We start from the raw sequence: 24,750 nt of genomic DNA, 5'->3' as shown, positions 1-24,750 counted from the left end.
CTTCAACTTACAAACAAACCTACAGTCCCTATTGTGTTTGTAACTCGGGGACTTCCTGTAACTGAGGATATGCAGTGTCAGGAAATCCCCATTTTGCTTCATTCATTTTGTGGATCTGTGATTTCTGCACCTAGACAACTTCTTGAATATTACCCATCAGTCACCACGTCACCAATCATCAGCCCTGTTCCTCCAAGATGGCCATCTCCACACAAAAACACAGTGCAGGACAAAAAATGGCACATCAGTATTGGGAACATAACCAGCTGCAAGTAGACCAAAGGCAATACTTGGGATTAAACCTTTGCTCTCTGCTTGCCTTTTATAGCAAAACCTTCAGAGTTCAGGTGCCTTCTAAGAATTGCCATCTTCCCATGTAAATAATATGCATACTTTTTGAACACTTTCCGTTTAATAGAATGTGTTACCATTGTGCGACTTGAAATTTTCTAGAAGAGGAATTAATTCATCTTGTATCCTGGCTTCTATTGTTTTCTTTCCCATTCCAAAGTCTCGTAGAGTTGAGAGTGTGAACCTCCTAATGGCTTTCCAATTTTCTCCATTAGTAAGCGCAATGCCTGAAATACACATAATACCACGTAAGCAAGTGTTATTATCATACACTGTGGTCTTCATTTAAAGCCTCAGTCTATAAATGAAACGTTATCTATGAATGGAGGATGAGCGGATGATGATTGGAAGGTCTGCCTCCATTCAAAGATCCTGTTTCATACATAGAAGCTGTAATTACTGTCTCTGAGGTCGGCAGAAATTGTAGACACAGTTGGACACTCTTGATAAATGTCTGTGACTTTGTTCTATTAACTCCCACCCCACCAGACAATTACAGTGGGGGGTTTCAGAGGAAGAAGATTTCTACTCAACAAGGATACGGCAGCACAAAGGACACATTTCACCAATGGTAAGTAATGCCCCTTGTGTTTATTCTCTGTATTTTATTTTCTAAAGTAAACTTTAAAAAGGTAAAAGCACACAATAAATAATCAGTAAACATCATTCACCTCTCAATGGGGAAATCCAGTTGCTGGGTAATTTAAAAATAAAATAAAAGCCTAGACAGTAATAATTTTGCACCTGCAATCTCTATATATATTATTGCTGTGTTAGGGCAAACATGTACACTCAAACCTTGTGCATGTGTAGCGGTGTGCTCCTGAAGAGCAATCGCTATGTTTTCAAAGTTAATGCTTTACCCAAACTACAGTTTGGTTTTGGCCTATTTGACTAAATTTGGCTTCGGTGTCAGTCTGACTAGACTGAGATGTTCAGCCTGGCCACAGGGGGCACTGCCTCTGGTGGCAGGCGTGGAACTATGGTCTGGTTAGGCGCTTGAATTATTCCCTCTCGGAGTCAGGTCAGTGGGAGTGGCCCTCCCCTTGTGCCCTCAAGGAGAGGGTATTTAACACACGGACCTCACGTGGTTCTGGGTTCCGGTCCAGTATGCTGTGCTGAGTATATGGTCCTGGTCCTCCTGACCAGCCCCCGGGAAGGCTATGGCCTGGGGTGCGACGTTGATGCTTCGGGGCTGGCTAGCCCAAGGCAAAGGAACTAAGAAGGGATTCCGAGGTGGATGGGTACTGTCTCCGGTCCAGGAGAGACCTAGTGTACTTCGAGCATTCCAGGGGAGGACTCTTTAGAAGAATACCGCTCGTGAGGTTGGTTTTCTTAACAGGAGCCTGGAAGTGCTGAAGTAACCGAGAGAATCCGGTCTTGGGGGATATCGCCAAGTGGGCTGAAAGATCCAGGTATCCTACGAGTGTTCTACAGCTTAGTTTCCCTACGTGTTCTGCAACAACGTCAGTGATAAAGAATTTGTTCCTGAGTAAGCACCTTGTTGGCTGCTAGGCCTTGTGAGAGAGGGACTGTCCAACCTGAGTGCTCATCCAGCTGTGAATGGCTATTCTCTGGATGCAGTCAAAATAAGCAAGTTCCTTAACGTTTATAGACTTTGACATTGAGAGTACATGAACTTTCCCTTCCAACCCTCTGATCCCAAGTTAAAAGACTGTTCAATGGTTGACGTTTGCAAATAATAGCCTCTTGGAAGGGGTCCCATGGGAATACTGCTGCCTGGTACCTTGCTCACAGACACAGGCTTTCGCTTGCTGCTGCAGGGGTGGTTCATACTCTACACCACTGGAGACATCGAAGGCCTGGGAAGTGCGACGGCCTGGTCGCTAACCATCGGCGTTTCTCCAGATGCAAGAAGTGTGGAGAGTACACTTTCAAGGTGGAGCAGTCAGTCACATTACCAAAGGCCTATCACATGGACTGGACCACGGGCGTGACAACCGAGGAGTCAGCCATCTTCGCCCCCTCGGTAAAGCCTTCCACCACAGTGACACCTGTTGTTGCTGACATCCCCGAGGGGGATGCCGCTACGTCTGTTACTGAGACTGCTGAGGAAACCACTCTGGAACAGATGGACACTGCTTCTTCCACTGTTAGGGAAATGACTATGCCTCCTTTGGAGAAAGTGAGGCACACAAAGTCTTCCCGGAGTCAACGGAAAGCTCCGCCACCGAGTTCGGCTGGATCCAATCTGCGGAAGAAGGTTGCTTTGGAAAAAAGTTAGAGTCTTTGTCAGATGTTGAAGATGATGACATTTTGGGAATATTGCCAGAGGAGTTGTTGTGGGCTGGAGGGGATGATGTAGCCGCCACTTGTACAGATGTTTCGGACTGGCTATCTCTAACCTCAGGGGATGGAACGCTGAGTGCGGAAAACCCCATCACGGTAAATGTGACTCTCCCTAAACCCGTGAATTTGCCCACACTGATTAGGGACTATGCCATGTTGGTGCAATGGTCCCCAAACTCCTGCATACCACCCGGGGAAGGAAGTACCCATGCATTACCGAGACTTGCAAGGTCACAGAGACTTCTTCATAAGAGAGTGGCTAATGAGTAAGGGTTGGAATTCCCCTATGTTCCAATGGACATTATGACTGTTATTGAAAAGAACTGTGAGGCCTGGTACGAGGACAATATTTGGAGCTATTTAAAAGTACCAAAGCTGCTCCGGAAAAAGGCCCTTTCACCGGAGCTTTATGAACGGCATTGGAGTTACGGTCGGCACATCTATGAGGACAAAGTTGTGATCTGCAGACCGGATAAAGACAGTGCTGTGTACTTTGCTACTACTGTGGATGCACAGGGGAAGAGACTTAACTTTGCCTGATCCCCGTTTCTACTGGTGAACTGTTCCTGAGCCAAGACTTTAAACTTTGCAGGGAGAGCTTCTCCGGGTCTTCACTTCCTTTGCATTTTTCTTCAAGTTACTGAACTTTGGGGTAATTAGTCAAAGTCAATCACACAGAGAATGGAACATCCACCGTGTCAACAATACTTAAACAGTTTTTGGGTTAAAGACTGCATACCACTAGGTGGCATGAGTCGGCGCAATTAGTACTGTTCTACAGAAGAAGAAAAACAAAACAATGGTTTTAGAAATTTAAAGCGGGAGTCCACCGGGACTCCGCGTTTTTTTTTTTTTTTTAAAAGCCAGCAGCTACAAATACTGCAGCTGCTGACTTTTAAAATAGTGACACTTACCTGTCCAGCGCGCCCGCGATGTCGGCACCCGAAGCCGATCTCTAGATCGACACTCGAGTGCTGCCGCCGCCATCTTGGGTATGGGAATCAGGAAATGGAGCCTTTCGGCTTCATTTCCCGGTTCCCTACTGCGCATGCGCGAGCCGCGCTGCGCAATGAGGACGGTCCCCGCTGCCTCTGGGATCTGTGTGTTTCCCAGCAGGCAGCGGGGCACTTGCGGGAAGGGGCGGGCACTTGCGGAAAGGGGCGTAAGTTACGCCCCTTTCCGCAGAGAGCTATCCCGGAAGTGGGTGCAGTTACCTGGATTATCCAGGTAACTGCACCCCCCTCCCCCCTGAAAGGTGCCGATTGTGGCACCGGAGGGGGGGAGGGTTCCGATGAGCGGAAGGTCCACTTTAGGGTGGACCTCCGCTTTAAGAAGTTTTAAGGGTTAGAGAAGAGAAATCCACGGAGGTTGGTGGAATTCTGCTTTCTAACAGTTAGGTGTAAATTACTGTACATATGTTTTTTTATTATTTTTTCAGGATCCACTGGAGAACTTCTATCAAGCCGGCGAATGGGGTGGGTTAGATAGACAGGCTTGGGTGGTAATTGTAATGTAAGATAATTCTGTGTTGCTGCAATGTGAAAGTTTTACTGCTGTTTTCCTTTCCCTTTTTTCCCTTTCCCACCCCAACTCAGGTACTCTGTTTTTTTTATAGGATTAGTTGTTAGCTCTGGGTTTCTTTTTCCTGTCTTTCCCAGATGATGGGGACATCGTCTAAATAAGCGGGGGGAGTGTGTAGCAGCGGGCTCCTGAGGTGCACACGCTATGTTTTCAAAGTTAAAGCTTTACCCAAACTACAGTTTGGTTTGGGTCTATTTGACTAAATATGGCTTTGGTGTCAATCTGACTAGACTGTGAGATGTTCAGCCTGGCCATAGGGGGCACTGTCTCTGGTGGCAGGCGTGGAACTATGGTCTAGTTAGGCGCTCAAATGATTCCCTCTTGGAGTCAGGTCAGTGGGAGTGGCCCTCCTGCTGTGACCTCTGGGAGAGGGTATTTAAGACACAGACGTCATGATGTTCTGGGTTCTGGTCCAGTATGCTGTGCTGAGTATATGGTCCTGGTCCTCCTGACCAGCCCACGGGAAGGCTATGGCCTGGGGTGCGGTTCCACCCGACTCTGATGCCTCGGGCTGGATAGCCCAAGGCAAAGGAACTAAGGAAGGATTCCGAGGTGGATGGGTGCTGTTTCCAGTCCAGGAGAGACCTAGTGTACTTTTGAGCATTTCAGGGACTCTTTAGAAGAATACCACGCGTGAGGTTGGTTTTCTTAACAAGAGCCTGGAAGGGCTGAAGTAACCGAGAGAATCCGGTCTTGGGGGATATCGCCAAGTGAGCTGAAAGATCCAGGTATCCTACAAATGTTCTACAGCTTAGCTTCCCTACATGTTCTGCAACAATGTCAGTGATAAAGACTTTGTTCCTGAGTAAGCAATTGTTGGCTGCTAGGCCTTGTGAGAGAGGGACTGTCCAACCTGAGTGCTCATCCAGCTGCGAATCGCTATTCTCTAGATGCAGTCAAAGTAAGCAAGTTCCATAACGTTTATAGACTTTGACATTGAGAGTACCTGAACTTTACTTTCCAAACCTCTGATCCCAAGTTAAAAGACCGTTCAATGGTTGACGTTTGTAAATAAAATCCATTCAACTGGATCTATTGTCAGTCTTAAGTTACTGGCCCATCTACCACAGGACATCCCCTAGACGTGTCACAAGGAGAACAAAAGGTAACGGTAAGCCCAAAAATAACCAGCAGCTCCTTCGGGAGTTAGTGCTACACATGTAAAGTTTGAACTTCAAAATTGTGGACAAAATAAGAAGTGATTTGGATTTGGAATTGTGCAAAAACTGCCACACTGGCCAACTGAGTTCAGAACTTTTGGCTTAAGATATCATTGGCCCACACATGTTTCAAATATTGTTGGATTAGGTCAAACTCAACCTAATGTGTGCAGTAATCAGGCCAAGAAAAAGGATATTCCATTCAGAAATGATAACTTACTTACGAAGCTTACCTTTTCCTTCACTAACTAGTCTGAAGAGCGGAGTATCTGCTCTTTCTCCAAAATCACCAGCTTGGTTGATAAGGGCATCCTTCACAGCTCTGTATCCAGCAATCACTACAGTCTTCTTGGGTCCAAAATGTATAGTGAAGATTTCTCCATACTTTTCATGGAGCTGCAATACCAGAACAATTTCAGTTTAATTGTAAATTGGACACATAACTACTTTTTTCCCAACTATCAAATAGTATTCTGCCACAAAAATTAGACCTTTTTCCCTCAAACATGGCACACCAATTGTGTTTCACTTGTGCATATACATAGTAGACACGTGCAGAGTAAAATATTTTGTTTCGGAATTTCGTTTTAGTCCGAAAAATTTAATAATTTAGTTACTCCCGAAATTCGTTTTTATTTATTTAGTTTTTCGTTCAAAAATTGCATTCATCCGAAAATCCACATGAATTACGGTCAAATCTGTCTTTGAAGGCTTATGGTGTCTGTCGAATGTATAAAGAAGATTCGACAGAGCTAGTATATAGCATACTTTGTGTGAACTTTATAACCCTATTAAAGTCTATGGGACTCCAAGGTTCAAAATCTAAAGTGCTAATTTTAAAGGCTAATATGCAAGTTACTGTCCTAAAAAGTGTTTGGGGGCCTGGGTCCTGCCCCAGGGGACATGTATCAATGCAAAAAAAAGTTTTAAAAACGGCAGTTTTTTCGGGAGCAGTGATTTTAATAATGATTAAAGTGAAACAATAAAAGTGTAATATTCCTTTAAATTTCGTGCCTGGGGGGTATCTATAGTATGCCTGTGAAGGGGCACATGTTTCTGGTGCTTAGAACTGTCCCTGCACAAAGTGTCATTTATGCAGGAAAAAAGTCCTTTAAAATCACTCGCAGCTATTATGAATTGTTGGCTCTGTAATACAGAGAACACTCATTGAAAGTCATTGATAAAAAAAAATTTTTTTAAAAGCGTGGGGGTCCCCCAAATTCAATTACCAGGCCCTTCAGGTCTGGTATGGATATTAAGGGGAACCCTGCGTCAAATTTTAAAAAAAATTGACGTGGGGTTCCCCCTAAATATCCATACCAGACCCTTCAAGTCTGGTATGGATTTTAAGGGTAACCCCGCATCAAATGTAAAAAAAAAAAATTGACGTGGGGGTCCTCCTAAAAATCCATACCAGACCCTTTATCCGAGCACACAACCTGGCAGGCCACAGGAAAAGAGGGGGGAACGAGAGAGCGGCCCCCTCTTGAACCGTACCAGGCCACATGCCCTCAACATTGGGAGGATGCTTTGGGGTCCCCCAAAGCCCCATGTTGATGGGGACAAGGGCCTCATCCCCACAACCCTGGCCGGTGGTTGTGGGGGTCTGCGGGTGGGGGGCTTATCAGAATCTGGAAGCCCCCTTTAACAAGTGGACCCCCAGATCCCGGCCCCCCCGTTTCAAATGGTAAGGGGGTACAAAAGTACCCCTACCGTTTTCACAAATAAAGTGTAAAAAATAGTTAAATAAGACAAACACACTTTTGAAAAATTCCTTTATTAAAAATAAAAAAAAATAAAAAAAATATTCCAGCGGTGGTAATCCACTATTGCTATCTAGCGATGGATGATCATCTCTCCAGCGATGGCTGATCTGATCCAGCGCAGCGAATCCATCCATCATCTGTCTCCACGGAGGCACGTGGAACACAGGCAGGTTTCCGTTACATCAGAGAGCGGTGAGGTCACCCATACGTCACGGGGAAGCCCTTGCGTCAGAGGGGGCGGAGTCAGGTGACGGATGGCCCCACCCTCCGCATATAACAAACGTCAGGCCGCCGGGATCCCCGCAGTGTCTCCTCCGTGGATCAGATCAGCCATCGCTGGACCCCGGAGCGTCGCTGGATAGCAAGAGTGGATTACCACCGTTGGAATCTTTTTTTATTTTATTTTTATTTTTAATAAAGGAATTTTTCAAAAATGTGTTTGTCTTATTTAACAATTTTTTACACTTTCTTTGGGAAATGGTAGGGGTACTGATTCTGATAAGCCCCCCGCCCGCAGACCAGGGTTGTGGGGATAAGGCCCTTGTCTTCATCAACATGGGGACAAGGTGCTTTGAGGGGTCACAGACCCCCAAAGCATCCTCCCAATGTTGAGGGCATGTGGCCTGGTATGGTTCAGGAGGGAGGGGGGCCGCTCTCGCCGTCCCCCCCTCTTTTCCTGCGGCCTGCCAGGTTGCGTGCTCGGATAAAGGGTCTGGTATGGATATTTAGGGGGAACTCCACGTCAAATTTTTTTTTAATTTGACGCAGGGTTCTCCTTAATATTCATACCAGACCTGAAGGGCCTGGTAATTGAATTTGGGGGACCCCCGCACTTTTTTTATTTTTTATTTTTTTTATCAATGACTTTCAATGAATGTTCTCTGTATTACGGAGCCGACAATTCATAATAGCTGCGAGTGATTTTAACTAGTTGCTGAACGCCGGCCGTCAAATCACGGCCAGGCGGCGCACCTATTGTGGCGGGAGGCCGTCATATGACGGCCTCCCGTTTAAACAGGGAATGCGCGCGATCGTGCGCGCGCATCCCTGTTTCTTCGGTGGCGGCGTGTCACGGAGACACCGCTCGCCACCGAAGGGGGTGAACAGCCATTCGTTATGGCTGTTTACCACGTGATCGGCCGTGATGAAGTCACGGCCGATCACAGATGGTCACACCCCGAACGTGCACGGCGCATTCGCGCGATCGCGAGCGCGCTGCGCTTGCACGTCGGTGGCGGCGTGTTCCCCGGGAACACTGCTCGTCACCGACGCTGGTAAACAGCCATTGGCCGGCTGTTTACCCACATCAGAGTACCCGAGTACCTGTCATGGCACATCAGAGTACCCGAGTACCTGTCACGGCACATCAGGGTACCCGAGTACCTGTCACGGCACATCAGGGTACCCGAGTACCTGTCACGGCCCATCAGGGTACCCGAGTACCTGTCACGGCACATCAGGGTACCCGAGTACCTGTCACGGCCCATCAGGGTACCCGAGTACCTGTCACGGCCCATCAGGGTACCCGAGTACCTGTCACGGCCCATCAGGGTACCCGAGTACCTGTCACAGTCCATTAGAGTACCGAGTACCTGTCACAGTCCATCAGGGTACCCGAGTACCTGTCACAGTCCATTAGAGTACCGAGTACCTGTCACAGTCCATTAGAGTACACGAGTACCTGTCACAGTCCATTAGAGTACCGAGTACCTGTCACAGTCCATTAGAGTACCGAGTACCTGTCACAGTCCATCAGGGTACCCGAGTACCTGTCACAGCCCATCTGAGTACCCGAGTACCTGTTCCAGTCCATCTGAGTACCCGAGTACCTGTCACAGTCCATATGAGTACCTGTCACCGCCCTTCAGAGTACCCAAATACCAGTCACCAGGCCATCAGAGTACCCGAGTACCTGTCACCAGGCCATCAGAGTACCCGAGTACCTGTCACCAGGCCATCAGAGTACCCGAGTACCTGTCACCAGGCCATCAGAGTACCCGAGTACCTGTCACCAGGCCATCAGAGTACCCGAGTACCTGTCACCAGGCTATCAGAGTACCCGAGTACCTGTCACCAGGCCATCAGAGTACCCGAGTACCTGTCACCAGGCCATCAGAGTACCCGAGTACCTGTCACCAGACCATCAGAGTACCCGAGTACCTGTCACCAGACCATCAGAGTACCCGAGTACCTGTCACCAGACCATCAGAGTACCCGAGTACCTGTCACCAGACCATCAGAGTACCCGAGTACCTGTCACCAGGCCATCAGAGTACCCGAGTACCTGTCACCAGGCCATCAGAGTACCCGAGTATCTATCTCCAGCCCATGTCTCATAGAATATACGTTGGGGTGTTTGCTTTCCAAAATGGGGTCATTTTGTGGGTAATTTCACTGTCCTGGTGGTCCAGGACCTTCAAAAGTGTGATGGGTAGGAATGAAATGAGATGTGTCATTTATGCTCCTAGAACGCCTGAACGTACTACTTCAATGTTCGGCCTCTCTATGTGGCCAGGCTGTGTAAAAGTCCTACACATGTGGTATCGCCATACTCGGGAGGAGTAGCAGAATGTATTTTGGGGTGTAATTTTTGCTATATACATGCTATGTGTTAGAAATATCTTTATAAATTGACAATTTTGTGTAAAAAAAAAAATGCGTTTACATTTTTTTCCACATATTCCAAAAACTTCTGGAAAAAAATAAACTGTTCAAAAGACTCATTATGCCTCACAGATTATACGCTGGGGTGTTTGCTTTCCAAAATGGGGTAATTTTATGGGAAATTCCATTGTCCTGGTACTCCAGGGCCTTCAAAAGTGTAATCGGTGGTTGAGAAATGAGATGCGTAATTTTTGCTCGTAGAACGTCTGAAGGTACTACATCAATGTTAGTGCTCTGTATGTGGCCAGGCTGTGTAAAAGTCCTACACATGTGGTATCGCCGTACTCGGGAAGAGTAGCAGAATGTATTTTGGGGTGTAATTTGTTGTATGCATATGCTGTGTGTGAGAAATAACCTGATAATATGACAATTTAGTAAAAAAAAATAAAAAAAATAAAAAAATCTTAATTTTGCAAAGAATTGTGGGAAAAAATTACAACTTAAAAAAACTCACCATGCTACTTACTTAATACCTTGGGATGTCTACTTTGTAAAAAGGGGTCATTTGGGGGGTATTTGTACTTTCCTGACTTGTTAGTGTCTCAAGAAATGAGGTACACCTGATGTACTGAAGGCCTGATCAGAAGTGATCAATTTTCAGTGATTGGCACCATAGTTTGTAGACTCTATAACTTTCACAAAGACCAATAATATATACTAATGTGGGTTATTTTTACCAAAGATATGTAGCAGTATAAATTTTGGCCAAAATGTATGAAGAAAAATTACTAATTAGCAAAAATTTATGACAGAAACAAAGAAAAAGGCATTTTTTTCACAAAATTTACGTTTTATTTTATTTATAGCACAAAAAATAAAAAACCCACTAGTGATTAAATACCACTAAAAGAAAGCTCTATTTGTGTGGAAAAAAGGACGCAAGTTTCATATGGATACAGTGTAGGATGACTGAGTAATTGTCATTCAAACTGTGAGAGCGCTGAAAGCTGAAAATTGGTCTGGTCAGGAAGGGGGTGTAACTGCACTGTACTGAGGTGGTTAAAGGACTTTTTTTTCCTGCATAAATGACACTTTGTGCAGGGACAGTTCTAAGCACCAGAAACATGCACCCCGTCACAGGCATACTATAGACACCTCCCAGGTACGAAATTTAAAGGAATATTACACTTTTATTGTTTCACTTTAATCATTATTAAAATCACTGCTCCCGAAAAAACTTCAGTTTTTAAAACTTTTTTTTGCATTGATACATGTCCCCTGGGGCAGGACCCAGGTCCCCAAACACTTTTTAGGACAGTAACTTGCAGAATCTTTTCTCTCTGTCAAATGTTTTTTCTCTGTCGAATATTTTCACTATATAATCTTGGACTAATAGAGGTAAGGTTGGGCACATTCAACCACGGGTTCTATAGACACAGAATGTTATTGTCAGAGTCACGTCAAATCTCCTATTCTATATCGAACTGTTGTAACAACGAAAACGAAAATAAAGCATTTATTTATGTCGGAGCTTTTGTTTTTCGGATTCTGTGCTTTCGTTATCGTTTGTCAAAACTAAAACGAAAATACCTGAAATTCAGACAAAAATGCATTCGAACGAAAACGAATGCACATGTCTAATACATAGTATAGAAGATTTATCCTATAGTGAGCGTATCTATTAGGCAGGAAGTAGGAAATTAAATGTCTCCAAAAAAAAGAAAAGAATTCTAGGTTCAATTATGTTTAACCTCCCTGACGGTACGATTATTTCGGATTTTAGGTGCTAAAAGCGGTACCATTATTTTGCATGAAAATTTGGCGTTTTATATTGTAGTCCTGTAATTCTTAGGAATAACTCTCTTAAATCTGTCCAAACCAGAGTCTGGCAGACATCCCGGGTATGAAAGTTTGAAAAATGAAATCATAAATTATAATATAATAAATAACTATAAATAATTGTACCAAATAATAATATAAAAATAATAAAAATTATTCAATAATGTAATCAAATCAAAAACACTGAAATTTGCTCAGTTGCAGAATTGTCACTGTCATTACTTTTCAGTATTTGATGACGGATCTCCCCACAAATCGCTATCGCTCAATTCTGCGAGTGATTCCAATTTATTATCGCTATTTTCTAGCTGGTCTAAAACCATTTTTGATGTAAAGTGACAGTTTGGTTGCTATGGACAATCTCCAGTTTCCAGGCAGAAAGAACAGTTTTTATTATATAAAACTGTATGCAGGACACTGGACAGACCACTAGGGACAAAGAGGATGTGAAATATTTACATACAGCAATGTAATCTGTAAGATTACATTATACTGTATGTATACTGTCTGTTTCACTTTTTGAATTTGGCGCCGATCTCCGTCCCCGTGCGTCGCAACGCTCGCAGGGAACGGAGATCGGGTCCGTGATAGATCGAGCGAGACACGGCTCGCTCGTACAGCGGGAAGACAACTCTGGATCCGAGGGAGAAGGTAAGTAAACCTCCTCCTGGATCCAGCGATGCAGTCCCGAGTCTGGCTCGGGGATACCGCGTTTGGTATAAAAATTCCACCCCGAGCCAGACTCGGGAATACCGTCAGGGGGGTTAAATAACAAAATTGAAATGAGTATCCCCACCTAGTAGCCATTTAACTACTTGAATCCTGGGTGTTATTTTAAATAAGGCAGGAGATATTTGTCCCAGTGCAGTTATAAAATGGTACATGGATTCAAGGGCTCCATCAAGTCCCAGGAGGCCTTGACATTAAGCCCAGGAGCTGAAATGTTGCATTGTGATTGCCTTAAAGCAGGGGTCTCAAACTCAAAATGACCTGAGGGCCACAGGACAAGTTTTCATATCCCATGCAAACTTTCAAACACCAAAAACAACATTAACTGCTTGGCGACCAGCTGCCGTCATTATACTGCGGCAGGTCGGCACATTCCCACGAGCCTTCATAGCTATACATCAACTCCTTTAATTGGGATAGCAGGCTGCACTGCAGGGGTGCCGATGCTCGTGGCCGACGGTTGGGATGACAGCTGGCCACGAGCGATAGCGGGCACGAGAAGCAGAACAGGGACGTGTGTGTGTAAACACACAAATCCCTGTTCTGTGAGGAGAGACAGCTCGTGAGTTCCTAATAGCTAGGAACAACGATCTGTCATCCCATCTAGTCAGTCCCCTCCCCCTACAGTTAAACACAGTCAAGGAACACAGTTAACCCCTTGAGCGCCCCCTAGTGTTAAACCATTCTCTGCCAGTGACATTTATACAGTAATCAGTGCATTTTTATAGCACTGATAGCTTTATAATTGTCAATCATCCCAAAAATGTGTCAAAAGTGTCCAATGTGTCCGCCATAATGTAGCAGTCATGATAAAAATCGCAGATCACCGCCATTACTAGTAAAAAAAAAATAATAAAAATGCCATAAATCTATCCCCCATTTTGTAGACGCTATAACTTTTGCGCAAACCAATCAAAATATGTTTATTGCGATTTTTATTACCAAAAATATGTAGAAGAATACATATCGGCCTAAACTGAAAAAATTGCGCTATTTTTATAAAACTAATTGGGGATATTTATTATAGCAAAAAGTACATAATATTTTTTTTTTTTTCAAAATTGACGCTCTTTTTTGTTTATTACGCAAAAAATAAAAACCACAGAGATGATCAAACCACCAAAAGAAAAACAGAGTCGTATGACCGCGCAATTGTCATTTAACCACATGCCAACCGGGCCATAGCCAAAAGACGGCAACAACGCGGTCGGTTTATTCTGGGTGGAGGTCCATGGGACGTCCTCACAGAGTCGCGTTCCCGCGTGCCCCCTGGGGTGCGCACCCAGAAATATCCATGACTGCTGGGTTTGAGGGACTCGGCGCATCATGGATCAAGGTAAATGGCCGCTGATGGCGGCTGTTTACCACGTGATCATGCCATTAAATGACGGACCATCACTTCTAAACAAACTGGCATCATCTCATGATGCCGGTTTCTCCCTCCCCTCTCTGTACCGATTGGTACAGTGTGAAAGGAGAGGGGAGAGATCGTTTTCAGCTTTGTGGGCACTGCAGATCCAGCCCACACCACTGCACAGTGCCCATATTCTGCCAGTACTATGCAATACTTTGCAATACTATGCAATAATCTGCAATACTATGCAATACTCTGCAATACTATATAATACTTGGCAATAATATGTAATACTCTGCAATACTATGCAATACTCTGCCAATACTCTGCAATACTATGCAATACTCTGCAATACTCTGCAATGCTATGCAATACTCTGCCAATACTCTGCAATACTCTGCCAATGCTATGCCAATACTCACTCGCCAATACTCGCCAATACTCTGCAATAAATTTTACCAGAAACAAAGAATTTTTTTATACCGAATTTTCAGTCAATTTTGATTCATAGTGCAAAAAATAAAAAAAACAGCGGTGATTAAATACCACCAAAAGAAAGCTCTATTTGTGTGAAAAAAAGGGCAAACATTTCATATGGGTACAGTGTTGTGAGTAATTGTTATTCAAAGTGTGAGAGAACTGAAATCTGAAAATTGGTCTGGTTAGGAAGGGGATTTAAGTGCCCAGTGGTCAAGTGGTTAAAGCAACGCAGTGGAGTATTGCAAAAAATGCTCTGGTCATTGAGCAGCCAAATCTTCTGGGACTGAAGTAGTTAAAAAGAGGCAAGAAGTGGGACTTATATGAAACGCACAGGAGCAGATGAATAAGTTGGATACCGTATTTATCGGTGTATAACACGCATCGGCGTATAACACGCACCCCAAGTTTAGGGGGGATTTTAAGGAAAAAAACTTTTAGGAGGGAAGTTCAAGGAAAGAAAAAACTTACATTTAAATGCCTATCAATGCAGCCTTATCATTGTCCATCTGCAGCCTTGTCCACCATTGCAGCCTTGTCAGTGTCATATGCAGCCTTGTCCACCATTGCAGCCTAGTCAGTGTCCTATGCAGCCTTGTCCACCATTGCAGCTTTGTCAGTGTCATTTGCAGCTTTCTCATGCAGCCTTGTCATGTAGCCTTGTCATGCAGCCTTGTCCATCATTGCAGCCTTGTCAGTTTTATTTTCCTCTTTTTTTTTTTTTTAAATGCCGCCGCCGAGATACAGAACCAGATGTTCTGTGTATCTCGGCGACGCGCAGTAGTTCTTGGCAGCCTCAGGCCGCCTTTGGCTCTTCTCGGCAGCTTTCGGCTGCCTTCGGCCGTGATTGGCAGCTTTCGGCCATTCTCTGCAGCTTTCGGCCGCCGAGAACAGCCGAAGGCGGGCGGAAGCTGCCGAGAACGGCCGAAGGCGGCTGGAAGCTGCCGAGAACGGCCGAGAAGAGCCGAATGAGGCCGAAAGCCGCCGAGGATGGCCAAAGGTGGCCCGAAAGCCACCGAGAGTGGCCGAAAGCCACCGAGAAGAGCCAAAGGTGGATGAAAGCCGGCCAGTGGCTCAGAACTGAGGGGGATCGGCGTATAACACGCACCCGCGATTTCCCCCTGCTTTTAAGGGGAAAAAAGTGTGTGTTATACGCCGATAAATACGGTATATAAAAAAACAACCTTTAATAGGTTCATATGTCATATAATTTCATATCTAAATTGTTTGCATATTGCTATATATTAATACTTTTTACATTTCACTCAAACCTGATATTATACAAAGATTGACATTCCAAAAAAAATACAAATTTATTTACAGATACATGGAGTAGTTTATACATATTTACATACATTGCAGTTGATATCTATGCAGACTATTAACCTAATAGAGTATCTCTTAATGGAGATGAAAAAGGGTAAAATAAGTTAAAAGAACGTCCATAAAAAAAAATCGATGAATATAAACATATATGGATTCATAGGGAAATATTGACAGCCCATAATAGTTAGTGTATACGGTAATTAGCTCAACGTGTTTCTGGGCCTTATAGCCACTAATCAGGAGCAAAACTGTAATGATTGTCTAAAAATTAGAATTTTTTTATAGTATACTCAAAGGATTATTCTAATTCTCCCTCTTAACTGTGTGAGAAAAACAAGGGATTGTGGGTAAATCTTATACCCATAAACCCATGTATTTCCTTGTAGCTAAGAGGGCTGGGCTGGAAGGGAGCATTTGTCTTTTAGACACATGCCCCTTCTATGACACTACAGTGATAGGCATGCCTCCACTGCAGCATTTTTCTTTACTATTGGTCCAAGACTCAAAGCTGTCCATTGAGCTCAGTGCCTCTGACAAGAAGTGAGGAGAGGCACTGTGAGCTCAACCTCTCAGTCGGCTGCAAACAGAGTGTGCCAAACTGGCCGCTCTGTATGTTGCTTCTGACATGCTGCCCAAGGAGCCTCATATCTCTGGAAATATAGGTTGTAGGAGCCCCAAAAGAGGACTTAGGCTACCTACCCCCCACAAACTATTACCCCTACTATTTTTTTTTTTTTTTATGTTCATGGCCCTGTCTCACCTGACTGCATGTCCCTGCATTGCTGTATGCAGTAATTTTGTTAACAACTAATAAATAAGGCAAGAGGAGCTAAGAATGGAGTATGGCTGACACATTTTTTCACATTTCTAAAGGAGACTGGAGATGGACTACAGTGTCCGGCACCCAAATTGTCTATGTAAAGGAGTCTTAAGCTGAGCTGTGGATTTGGGTATGACTACATAGCTCATGTTGTACAGGTACATACCCTTTAAATCGCGGCATAGTGAGCGCACCTGCCATGTACTCCGCGAGCGTGCCCGTGGGTCCCGCGGACTTGATGTCCGCCGGAGGGGTCCGTGATCATATCACAGAGAGGCAGAATGGGGAGATGCCTATGTATCTGCAACATGGCAAAGATCTGCTGCTCCCTGTCATCGGGAGCAGTGATCTCTGTTATGTTTTAGTGAGAAAATACCCCCTACAGTTAGAATCACTCCCTAGGACACACTTAATCCCTTGATTACCCCCTAGTGTTTAAACCCCTTCCCTGCCAGTGTCATTTACACAGTAAGCAGTACATTTTAATAGAACTGATCGCTGTATACAGGCAGTCCCCAGGTTACAAACAAGAAAGGGACTGTAGGTTTGTTCTTAAGTTGAATCTATTTGTAAGTCGGGACAGGTACATTTTTTTAAGTGTAGCTCCAGCCAAAAAAATAAATTTTTAAGCTTTTTGGATAGGGAAATGTTATCACCCCTGTAACATTTGTTTTGCTGTCTGTGCCTCTGTTCAGAAGATTTTACCTCACGTTCTGTCCCAATTCCAATTGGCTTTTGAAAACTTTGGGTTGTTAGGGAAACGTGGACTGGTGATAAAGCATCAGTGGAGACACCTTTTTCCCATATTAAAGCCGCGTACACACGGGCGGACTGTATGGCCTACTTAGTCCGTCGAAACACATTTCAGCGGACAGTCTGCTCGTGTGTGGGCTTCAGCGGACTTTTTCAGCGTGCAGTCTGGCGTACTAAGTATTTCGGAATTTTCGAAATTCTGTCCGTCATACTTTGGTTTCAGCGGACAATCCGCTCGTCAGTAGGCTAGTTCAACGGACTAAGAATGGCGCATGCTCAGAAAGGATTTACACGGCGAAAGGGTGCATTGCTGTGTATTGGACTTCCTATTTCTAGTCCCGTCGTACGTGCTGTACACGTCATCGCGCAAGCTTTCGATGGACTGTTTGTGCATCCGTGTGTGGTCAAGTCCGTTCATTCGAAAGTAGGACGGACTGTCCGTCGGATTGTATGACGGACTAAGTAGGCCATACAGTCCGCCCGTGTGTACGCGGCTTAACTCTTACAGGAGAGAATTTCCCTTCCTAGGGGAAGATTTCCTCTCATTTCCTGTTGTCTCCCTCCGTTTGTAAGTAGGAGTCGTTTCTAAGTGTTTGTAAGTAGGGGACCGCCTGTAAATGACAATGGTCCCAAAATAGTATCAAATGTGTCAGATGTGTCTTCCATAATGTCACATTCATGAAAAAAAAATCGCAAATCACTGCCATTACTAATAAAAAATAATAATACTAAATGCCATAAATCTATTCCCTATTTTGTAGATGCTATAATTTTTGAGCAAACCAATCAATATACACTTATTGCGATTTATTTTTACCACAAATATGAACTGTGAGAGAAATTTTTTTATATATATATTTTTGTGGGATATTTATTATAGCAAAAAGTATTGTTTTTTTTTTTTTTAAATTGGGGCAAATTTTTTTGTTTATAGCGCAAAAAATAAAAACCGCACAGAGGTGATAAAATACCACCAAAAGAAAGCTCTATTTGTGGGAAACAAAGGAGGTCAATTTTGTTTGGGTGCAACATCACACTTGTATGTAAAATATTGTGCCACACGTTATATATCGTTGTACACTGTTGTGTGAAAGCAACAATTCTAGGTCCCTCATTTATTGTATGGTTACCTGTAAATTATATATCAAACATTATTTTGAGAACTGTAATTTTTCATCATTTTGTTAGTCCACATCTCCCAGCACACTTACAAGCAAGCCAGTTAAAACATAAATTAAAAAAAATAGACATGTCTAACAACCCGAGTTAAAAACAGAGGTTTTAGATGCATATTTGCAAATATATGTGGAAGCCGTCTCATCAAGGAGCCTCTATATAGTCCTAGAGCTAAAAAGGCAGGGAAGCCTTGACAAGGCAGTTTGGCTTTCACATATATCTGCAAATATTCTACAACCAAAATCTCTGTTTTTATCTTAAAATAAAGTTTAGACAGTTTTCTAGCTAGCTGGTAAATATCCTGGGAAATACATCTTGGTTTGTCTACTCTGAGCCTTTCCATGTGTATCTTATTCTAATAGCTAGTTAAAAAATTGGGGTTGTTGCCAGTTTTGTTTAACACACAGCTTTGAGGCCTGACATATTCCGTATCCATTTACTCAACACTACCACATCTTTTATTTTGTACAAAAAAAATTGGGGATTAGACCTCATGAACATTGGACATTAGATTAACGTTATAAAAAATACCAGTAGCTTTGCAGTGAGTTTTTCAATGTTTTTGCAAAAGCGCTTTTCAGCGTTAGTGTTTTTTAGCATTTTTTTCAAGAGATCAAAAACGTTAAAAACCGCTGGTGAGCCACGTTTTTTAGCGTTTATCTGCATTTTTTGACATTAGATCATTTTTACAGCTGAAAAACGCCTCTCAGAACTCACTAGTTTTGGGGGTTTTTTTACAGCCAAAAAACGCCCCAGCCAAAAGCAGTTGATAACAGCCTATGTGTGCATGGACACATAGGATAACATGCTGGAGAGTTTATTGACTGTAGAAAAAAACATCTGAAGCCAAAAACAGCAGCTGTGAAAATGTGCAAAAACGTCCAGTGTGCATGAGGCCTTAAAGTGGATGTAAACCCAAGTCATGAAATTTGAACTGGGCAAATATTTGCAGTGTTTTCTTATCTCACTCCAAAGCACTAAGTCCCGTGGCTTTCTCCTACTCCGTTCTTCTGTTATCAGCCTGATAACTTCTGACATGTTCTTTGACACATGTAATAAAACCAACTTAAATTTTGTGTCCGGGTGGGTGCTACCGGTATAAATAGATTAGAAGACAGCCGGTCAATTCACAGCAAAGCTCTGCAAGTCTCTGCCTAAGTGGAGAGGGGAGTGCCTTTCCTTCAATCAGCTGTCTCACAGTGATTGGCAAGACCCCCCCCGCTGGAACAGGAACGTGCAATTTCTAAACAGTATATAAAGCTGAAGACAGCAGATATACATGTAAAACGTATGTAGGTGGATTTGTTTAACCACTTGAGACCCGCGCAATAGCCGAATGACGGCTACAGAGCGGATCTCCTTTGCCGGGACTACGTCTATTGACGTAGTCCCGTGCAGGAGCGGCCTGCGCGCCCCCTGAGGGGCGCACGCGGCGCGCCCTGTGATCGGCGAGTCTATGAGACTCGCCTGATCACCGATCCGTGCAAGGGGTTGATCCCGGCCCCTTATCACGTGATCAGCTGTCAGCCAATGACAGCTGATCATGTGATATAACGGAGCCGGTAATCGGCTATTATTCCTCCTCGCGCTGACAGCGCGAGGAGAAAAGAAAAAGCCGATCACCGGCGGCTGTGATCGGAACATCAGTCCCGATCACGGCCAGCCCTGCCAGTGCCCACCTGCCCCCTGCCAGTGCCCACCTGCCCCCTCATAACTATACATAATAAAAAATTAGTGCCCTCCGTCAGTGCCACCCAGCAGTGCCCACAGTGCCACCCAGCAGTGCCCACAGTGCCACCCAGCAGTGCCACCCAGCAGTGCCCACAGTGCCACCCAGCAGTGCCCACAATCTGCCTCAACAAAGGTGCTGCACCCCAGTGCCACATATCCGTGCCCATCAGTGTCATCTACCAGTGCCCATCAGTGCCCAGCAGTGCCGCCCATCAGTGCCCAGCAGTGCCACCTATCAGAGCCACCTATCAGTGCCACCTATCAGTGCCCATCAGTCCCATCTATCAGTGGTACCTATCAGTGCCCATCCGTGCCACCCATCCGTGCCACCCATCTGTGCCACCCATCTGTGCCACCTATCCGTGCCATCTTATCTGTGCCCATCTTTGCCCATCAGTGCCGCCTTATCTGTGCCCATCGGTGCCGCCTTATCTGTGCCTATTAGTGCCGCCTTAACTATGCCCATCAGTGCCCACCAGTGCAGCCTATCAGTGCCCACCAATGCAGCCCATCAGTGCCCACCAGTGCAGCCTATCAGTGCCGCCTCATCAGCGCACTTCAATGAAGGAGAAAAATTACCTGTTTGCAAAATTTTATAACAAACTATTAAACATGATTTTTTATTTTTTTTTGCATCTTTTTTTGTTTGTTTAGCAAAAAATAAAACTCCCAGCTGTGATTAAATACCACCAAAAGAAAGCTCTATTTGTGGGAAAAAAATAATAAAAATTTCATTTGGGTACAGTGTTGTATGCCCGCGCAAATGTCATTCAAAGTGCATCAGCGCTGAAAGCTGAAAATTGGTCTGGGACTTAGGGGGGTTTAAGTGCCCAGTAAGCAAGTGGTTAATCTCTGTGTATCATCTGAGGCTGCTCACTTCACTGGGTATATGTGAGGGTTTACATCCACTTTAAACTGTTTATGAGCACTAAAATTAATTTTAGTAATTTTTTTAAAGGAACTATAGATTCAATAAAACTGTTGCAATTACCATTTTTTTTTCTACAGAACTTCAGTGTTCATAAAATATATAATGGTCTAGGGATTTTAAATAATTTTATACCCCAAAATACATATTTTACTGTGTATGAGAACTGTACGTCAGTCCAAAGAAGCAGGATAGTGGGCGCTTGCGTAACATCATCTTTCACATTATACAAAAAAAAATGGGCAAACTTTACTACTCTGTTTGTTTTTTATTAATGAAAGTGTATTTTTTCCCAAAAATTTTTTTTGAAAGACCGCTGTGCAAATACTGTGTGACATAAAATATTGCAACGATTGCCATTTTATTCTCTAGGGTCTCTGCTAAAAAAAAAAACATACATAATGTTTGGGGGTTCTAAGTAATTTTTTAGCAAAAAATAGGGATTTTAACTTGTAAGCAACAAATGTTAGAAAAGGGCTGGAAGGGGTTAAATTACATTTCTCAATGACAATTGTGGACACTATCTGTGAGTGTCATTTACACAGAAGTTGCTGGAGCCAGGAAGCTGGGTCAGGGTGCAGGGTGTAGAGATACAGCCTAGGAACATTTTATATTGTGTATCACCTATGTCCATGTCTGAAAGTGGATAAAAGGGTTATAATCATAGAACTAAATATTGAATCTGCTATATACATACTATATTGCAAAATACCCGCATATGATAGATAGATAGATAGATAGATAGATAGATAGAAGTGCCCCTATTGTAAACAAATATATTATTATTAACTGGATCTACCTTCATTAGTGACTTATGTGGCTTTTTCAGGTCCACCAGATTGAGGTTCCCAATAATAGGAAGAGCTTTAGGTCCCGGAGGCATCTTTTCTTTGCTTTTCTTGGATCTTTTAAACCAGAAGAAAAGTAATAAAATGCATATTGTAAAATACAATAGCAAGTCAATCCTTGTCGGGACGTAGGTGAGACCAGCCATAGTGAACGGCTGTTATAGAAATCTGCTAATAACATCACTACACAGCATTTATACTCAGACGATTAATCATCACCATATTTCGTAGGAAAAATGCAAACGATAGCACCTTGTTGATTTGTTGGCCAGTTTCTCTAGTTTGTGATTTCATAATTTTGAATCTGTACTCCTCAACCTGTATAATTAGTTTCCCTATGTTAAATGATTATATGATCCACAATAAAAACAAATTTTGGGCTAATATTACATTAATAAAAATCTGATGCAGATTAATGCAGCTCTATGGGCAGGCAGATGTAAACAAATGTGTCTATTTACATCGAAATACCTCTGAGTTGGTTTAGATCCTTTTCTTTTCTTCTGGACCTAAAGGTGGTAGATAGCAGGTAGGCTGATGTAAACAGCTTAGCCCCCATCCACACTTAGATATGCAAAGGTTGTCCTCTTCATAGGACAAGGGTCCTTTTGCCACCATGGTACCCCCACAAGCTCTTTTGGCATGGATTCCAAAATACAATTGCACAAATTTTCCACTGGTAGATTGGGTGGAAAGGTTATAGAGTGCAGATTGCCTGTTTCTGGTACCATTCTTGGAGGAGGATGTCAGGAAGGCTGTATGTGTGTTGCCTGATATGGAACAGTTCAACCTATGTGCAGATAGTTACATGGAAAGAATACATTCATGGAGAAGCCACTCCTGTGGCTAAGCTGCTCCAGAAGTTCTTTCTTCCTTGGAAACAAGATGGCGAGATGATTCCTCAGTTTGCCATAGCCATTTAGGTGCCGTGGAAGCAGCTGGAGGAAAAATATTACCTGGGCTGTGCTGCTATAAATGCTCCTGATAAAGTGCTACAAGACCAATTTAAATGCTGGTCCCCTCAGGAGCAGGTGAAAGCAGATACTGAAGTGCCATTAAACACTATCTTATTGGAAGGAGTGGAGAGACAACATGAAGAAACTGAAGACTAAATTCCTTTCTTGCACATTATGTCCACCCAGACCAAGCAGGCTTTGCCCCGACCTGCCAAGCTTCAGACCAGAACCGTGGGAATATTAATCTTATTTCAGCTATCCAGTCGGACTGGGATGTCAGGGGACATAGACAAGGCATGCTGCTTTCATTGGACATCCAGAAGGCGTTCGACTCCCTAACCTGGGAATATTTATTTGATGTACTACATCGCTTTGGGTTTGGAGAACGTTTTCTGGCCCTCCTTCAAATGCTGTATGATACCCTAGCAGCATCTTTAATGATCAGGGGATACGCTTCCCAATCCCTAGACATCAGAAGGGGGACTAGGCAGGGATGCCCACTATCCCTGTTATTATTTGCCCTTGCCATATTGCCCTTCGCCAAAAAGATTTGCTCCAGTCCAGATGTCAAAGGCATAGTATGCGGCGACAGAGAACATAAATGCTTACTCTTCACAGATGATCTCTTGATAGCTCTATCGTCACCAATCACTTCCCTCCCTAATCTATATGCCATATTGAAAACATTTTCGGAGATCTCAGGCCTTAAAATAAATCACAGCAAATCCAGGGCACTAAACCTTTTACTGCCGAATCCCATCCAAAAAACTCTGGAACAATCCCATCAATTTACGTGGGAACCAGAAGCTCTTTCATACTTAGGAATACAATTGACACCCTCTATATGAACCTTATATACAACACAATTACCCCGCTCTGTTTAAAAACCTGATGGGGGACTTAACTAGATGGCAGATTCACCCCCCCCCCCCCCCCCCATCGTGGTTTGGCAGACTACACTCGATAAAAATTAATGTAGTACCAAAAGTTCTATACTTGTTCCATACGTTACCAGTGTCTCTGGTTCGCTCGGACCTGCAAGCTTTTCAAAAAAAGATTCTTCAGTTCATATGGATTGATAAGAGGCCTAGGGTGAACAAAGATACAATGTACACTCCAAAACAGAAAGGGGGACTGGGCCTACCTGACCTGCAGAAATACTTCAATGCAGCTCAATCAGCCCAACTTACGAAGTTTCACTCCCAACAAAAAATATATTACGGTGAAATTGAGTTATATGACTTTATGGGAACAAGATCTCCAAGAGACTTTAGATCTCGAGGAATGGCACTCGATAATAACACCAGCATCTTGTTCGCTCATCAACACCTCTATTATTGAGGCCAACTATAAGGTTTTGTTAAGATGGTATATGGTACCGGCCAGACTGGCCACTTTTGTGCCTGGAGCCACCCTGGTTTGCTTTCGAGGATGCGGACAGTTGGGGACAGCATACCATATATGGTGGACATGCCCAAAAGTCAGGAGATTTTGGATCAGGGTCTACAACTTATATACCCATACCCAGATTAACCTGTTAAACTCCGCAAAACACGCACTCCTGGGTGGCAAGGTAGCAGAGGCCCCCAAACACCGAGGAAGGCTTCTCACCTTCATATTTATATCAGCTAAAATCACGATAGCAAGAAATTGGAGGTCTGCAGCCCTACCATTTGACCAACTTAAACATAAAATGTCATGGCTTATGCTAAATGAAAGACTTACAGCAATAGTACAGGATAAAATGAAAGTGTTTAATAAAGTATGGGACCCATGGATCAGATATTTGATAAATGACCCCCGGACCATACCATCCGAGGACCTTTCTTAAAAGAACTATGCAATGTGGAACCCCCCCTCTTCTCTTGCCCCTTTTCTATTTCCAACTCTATTTCCACTAATTTCTACTCTCCCCCCTCTTCATTCAGTTAACGCTCAATAACCTTCCTTCTCGACAAATTGAAGTTTACAGACAACCAGTGGCGGTCTCCTGCCTTTGGCCAATTATGGCTCTCTTTGCTTACGGCGCTGTGATTGGCCA

General features: G+C 43.7%; 1 protein-coding gene across 1 annotated transcript in view; it reads right to left on the bottom strand.

The window, feature by feature from the left end:
- LOC143924670 (cytochrome P450 2K1-like) overlaps positions 1-21,899 on the bottom strand; it is a 190,734-nt gene extending 168,835 nt beyond the window's left edge. The window contains exons 1-3 of the mRNA XM_077449074.1: positions 21,705-21,899; positions 5,636-5,798; positions 429-578 (exon numbers count right to left, since the gene is read on the bottom strand). Of these exons, the coding sequence (XP_077305200.1) occupies positions 429-578; positions 5,636-5,798; positions 21,705-21,899 (508 nt within the window). The remainder of the gene's footprint in view (positions 1-428; positions 579-5,635; positions 5,799-21,704) is intronic.
- Between the last annotated feature and the right edge of the window lie 2,851 nt (positions 21,900-24,750).

This window comes from Lithobates pipiens, unplaced genomic scaffold (genome assembly GCF_037356315.1).
Source record: "Lithobates pipiens isolate NorthernLeopardFrog02 unplaced genomic scaffold, aLitPip1_a1.2 Scaffold_22, whole genome shotgun sequence".
Lineage (NCBI taxonomy): Eukaryota > Metazoa > Chordata > Amphibia > Anura > Ranidae > Lithobates > Lithobates pipiens.
The sequence above is the reverse complement of the archived record's forward strand: the minus strand, read 5'-3'. Positions and strand labels throughout refer to the sequence as shown.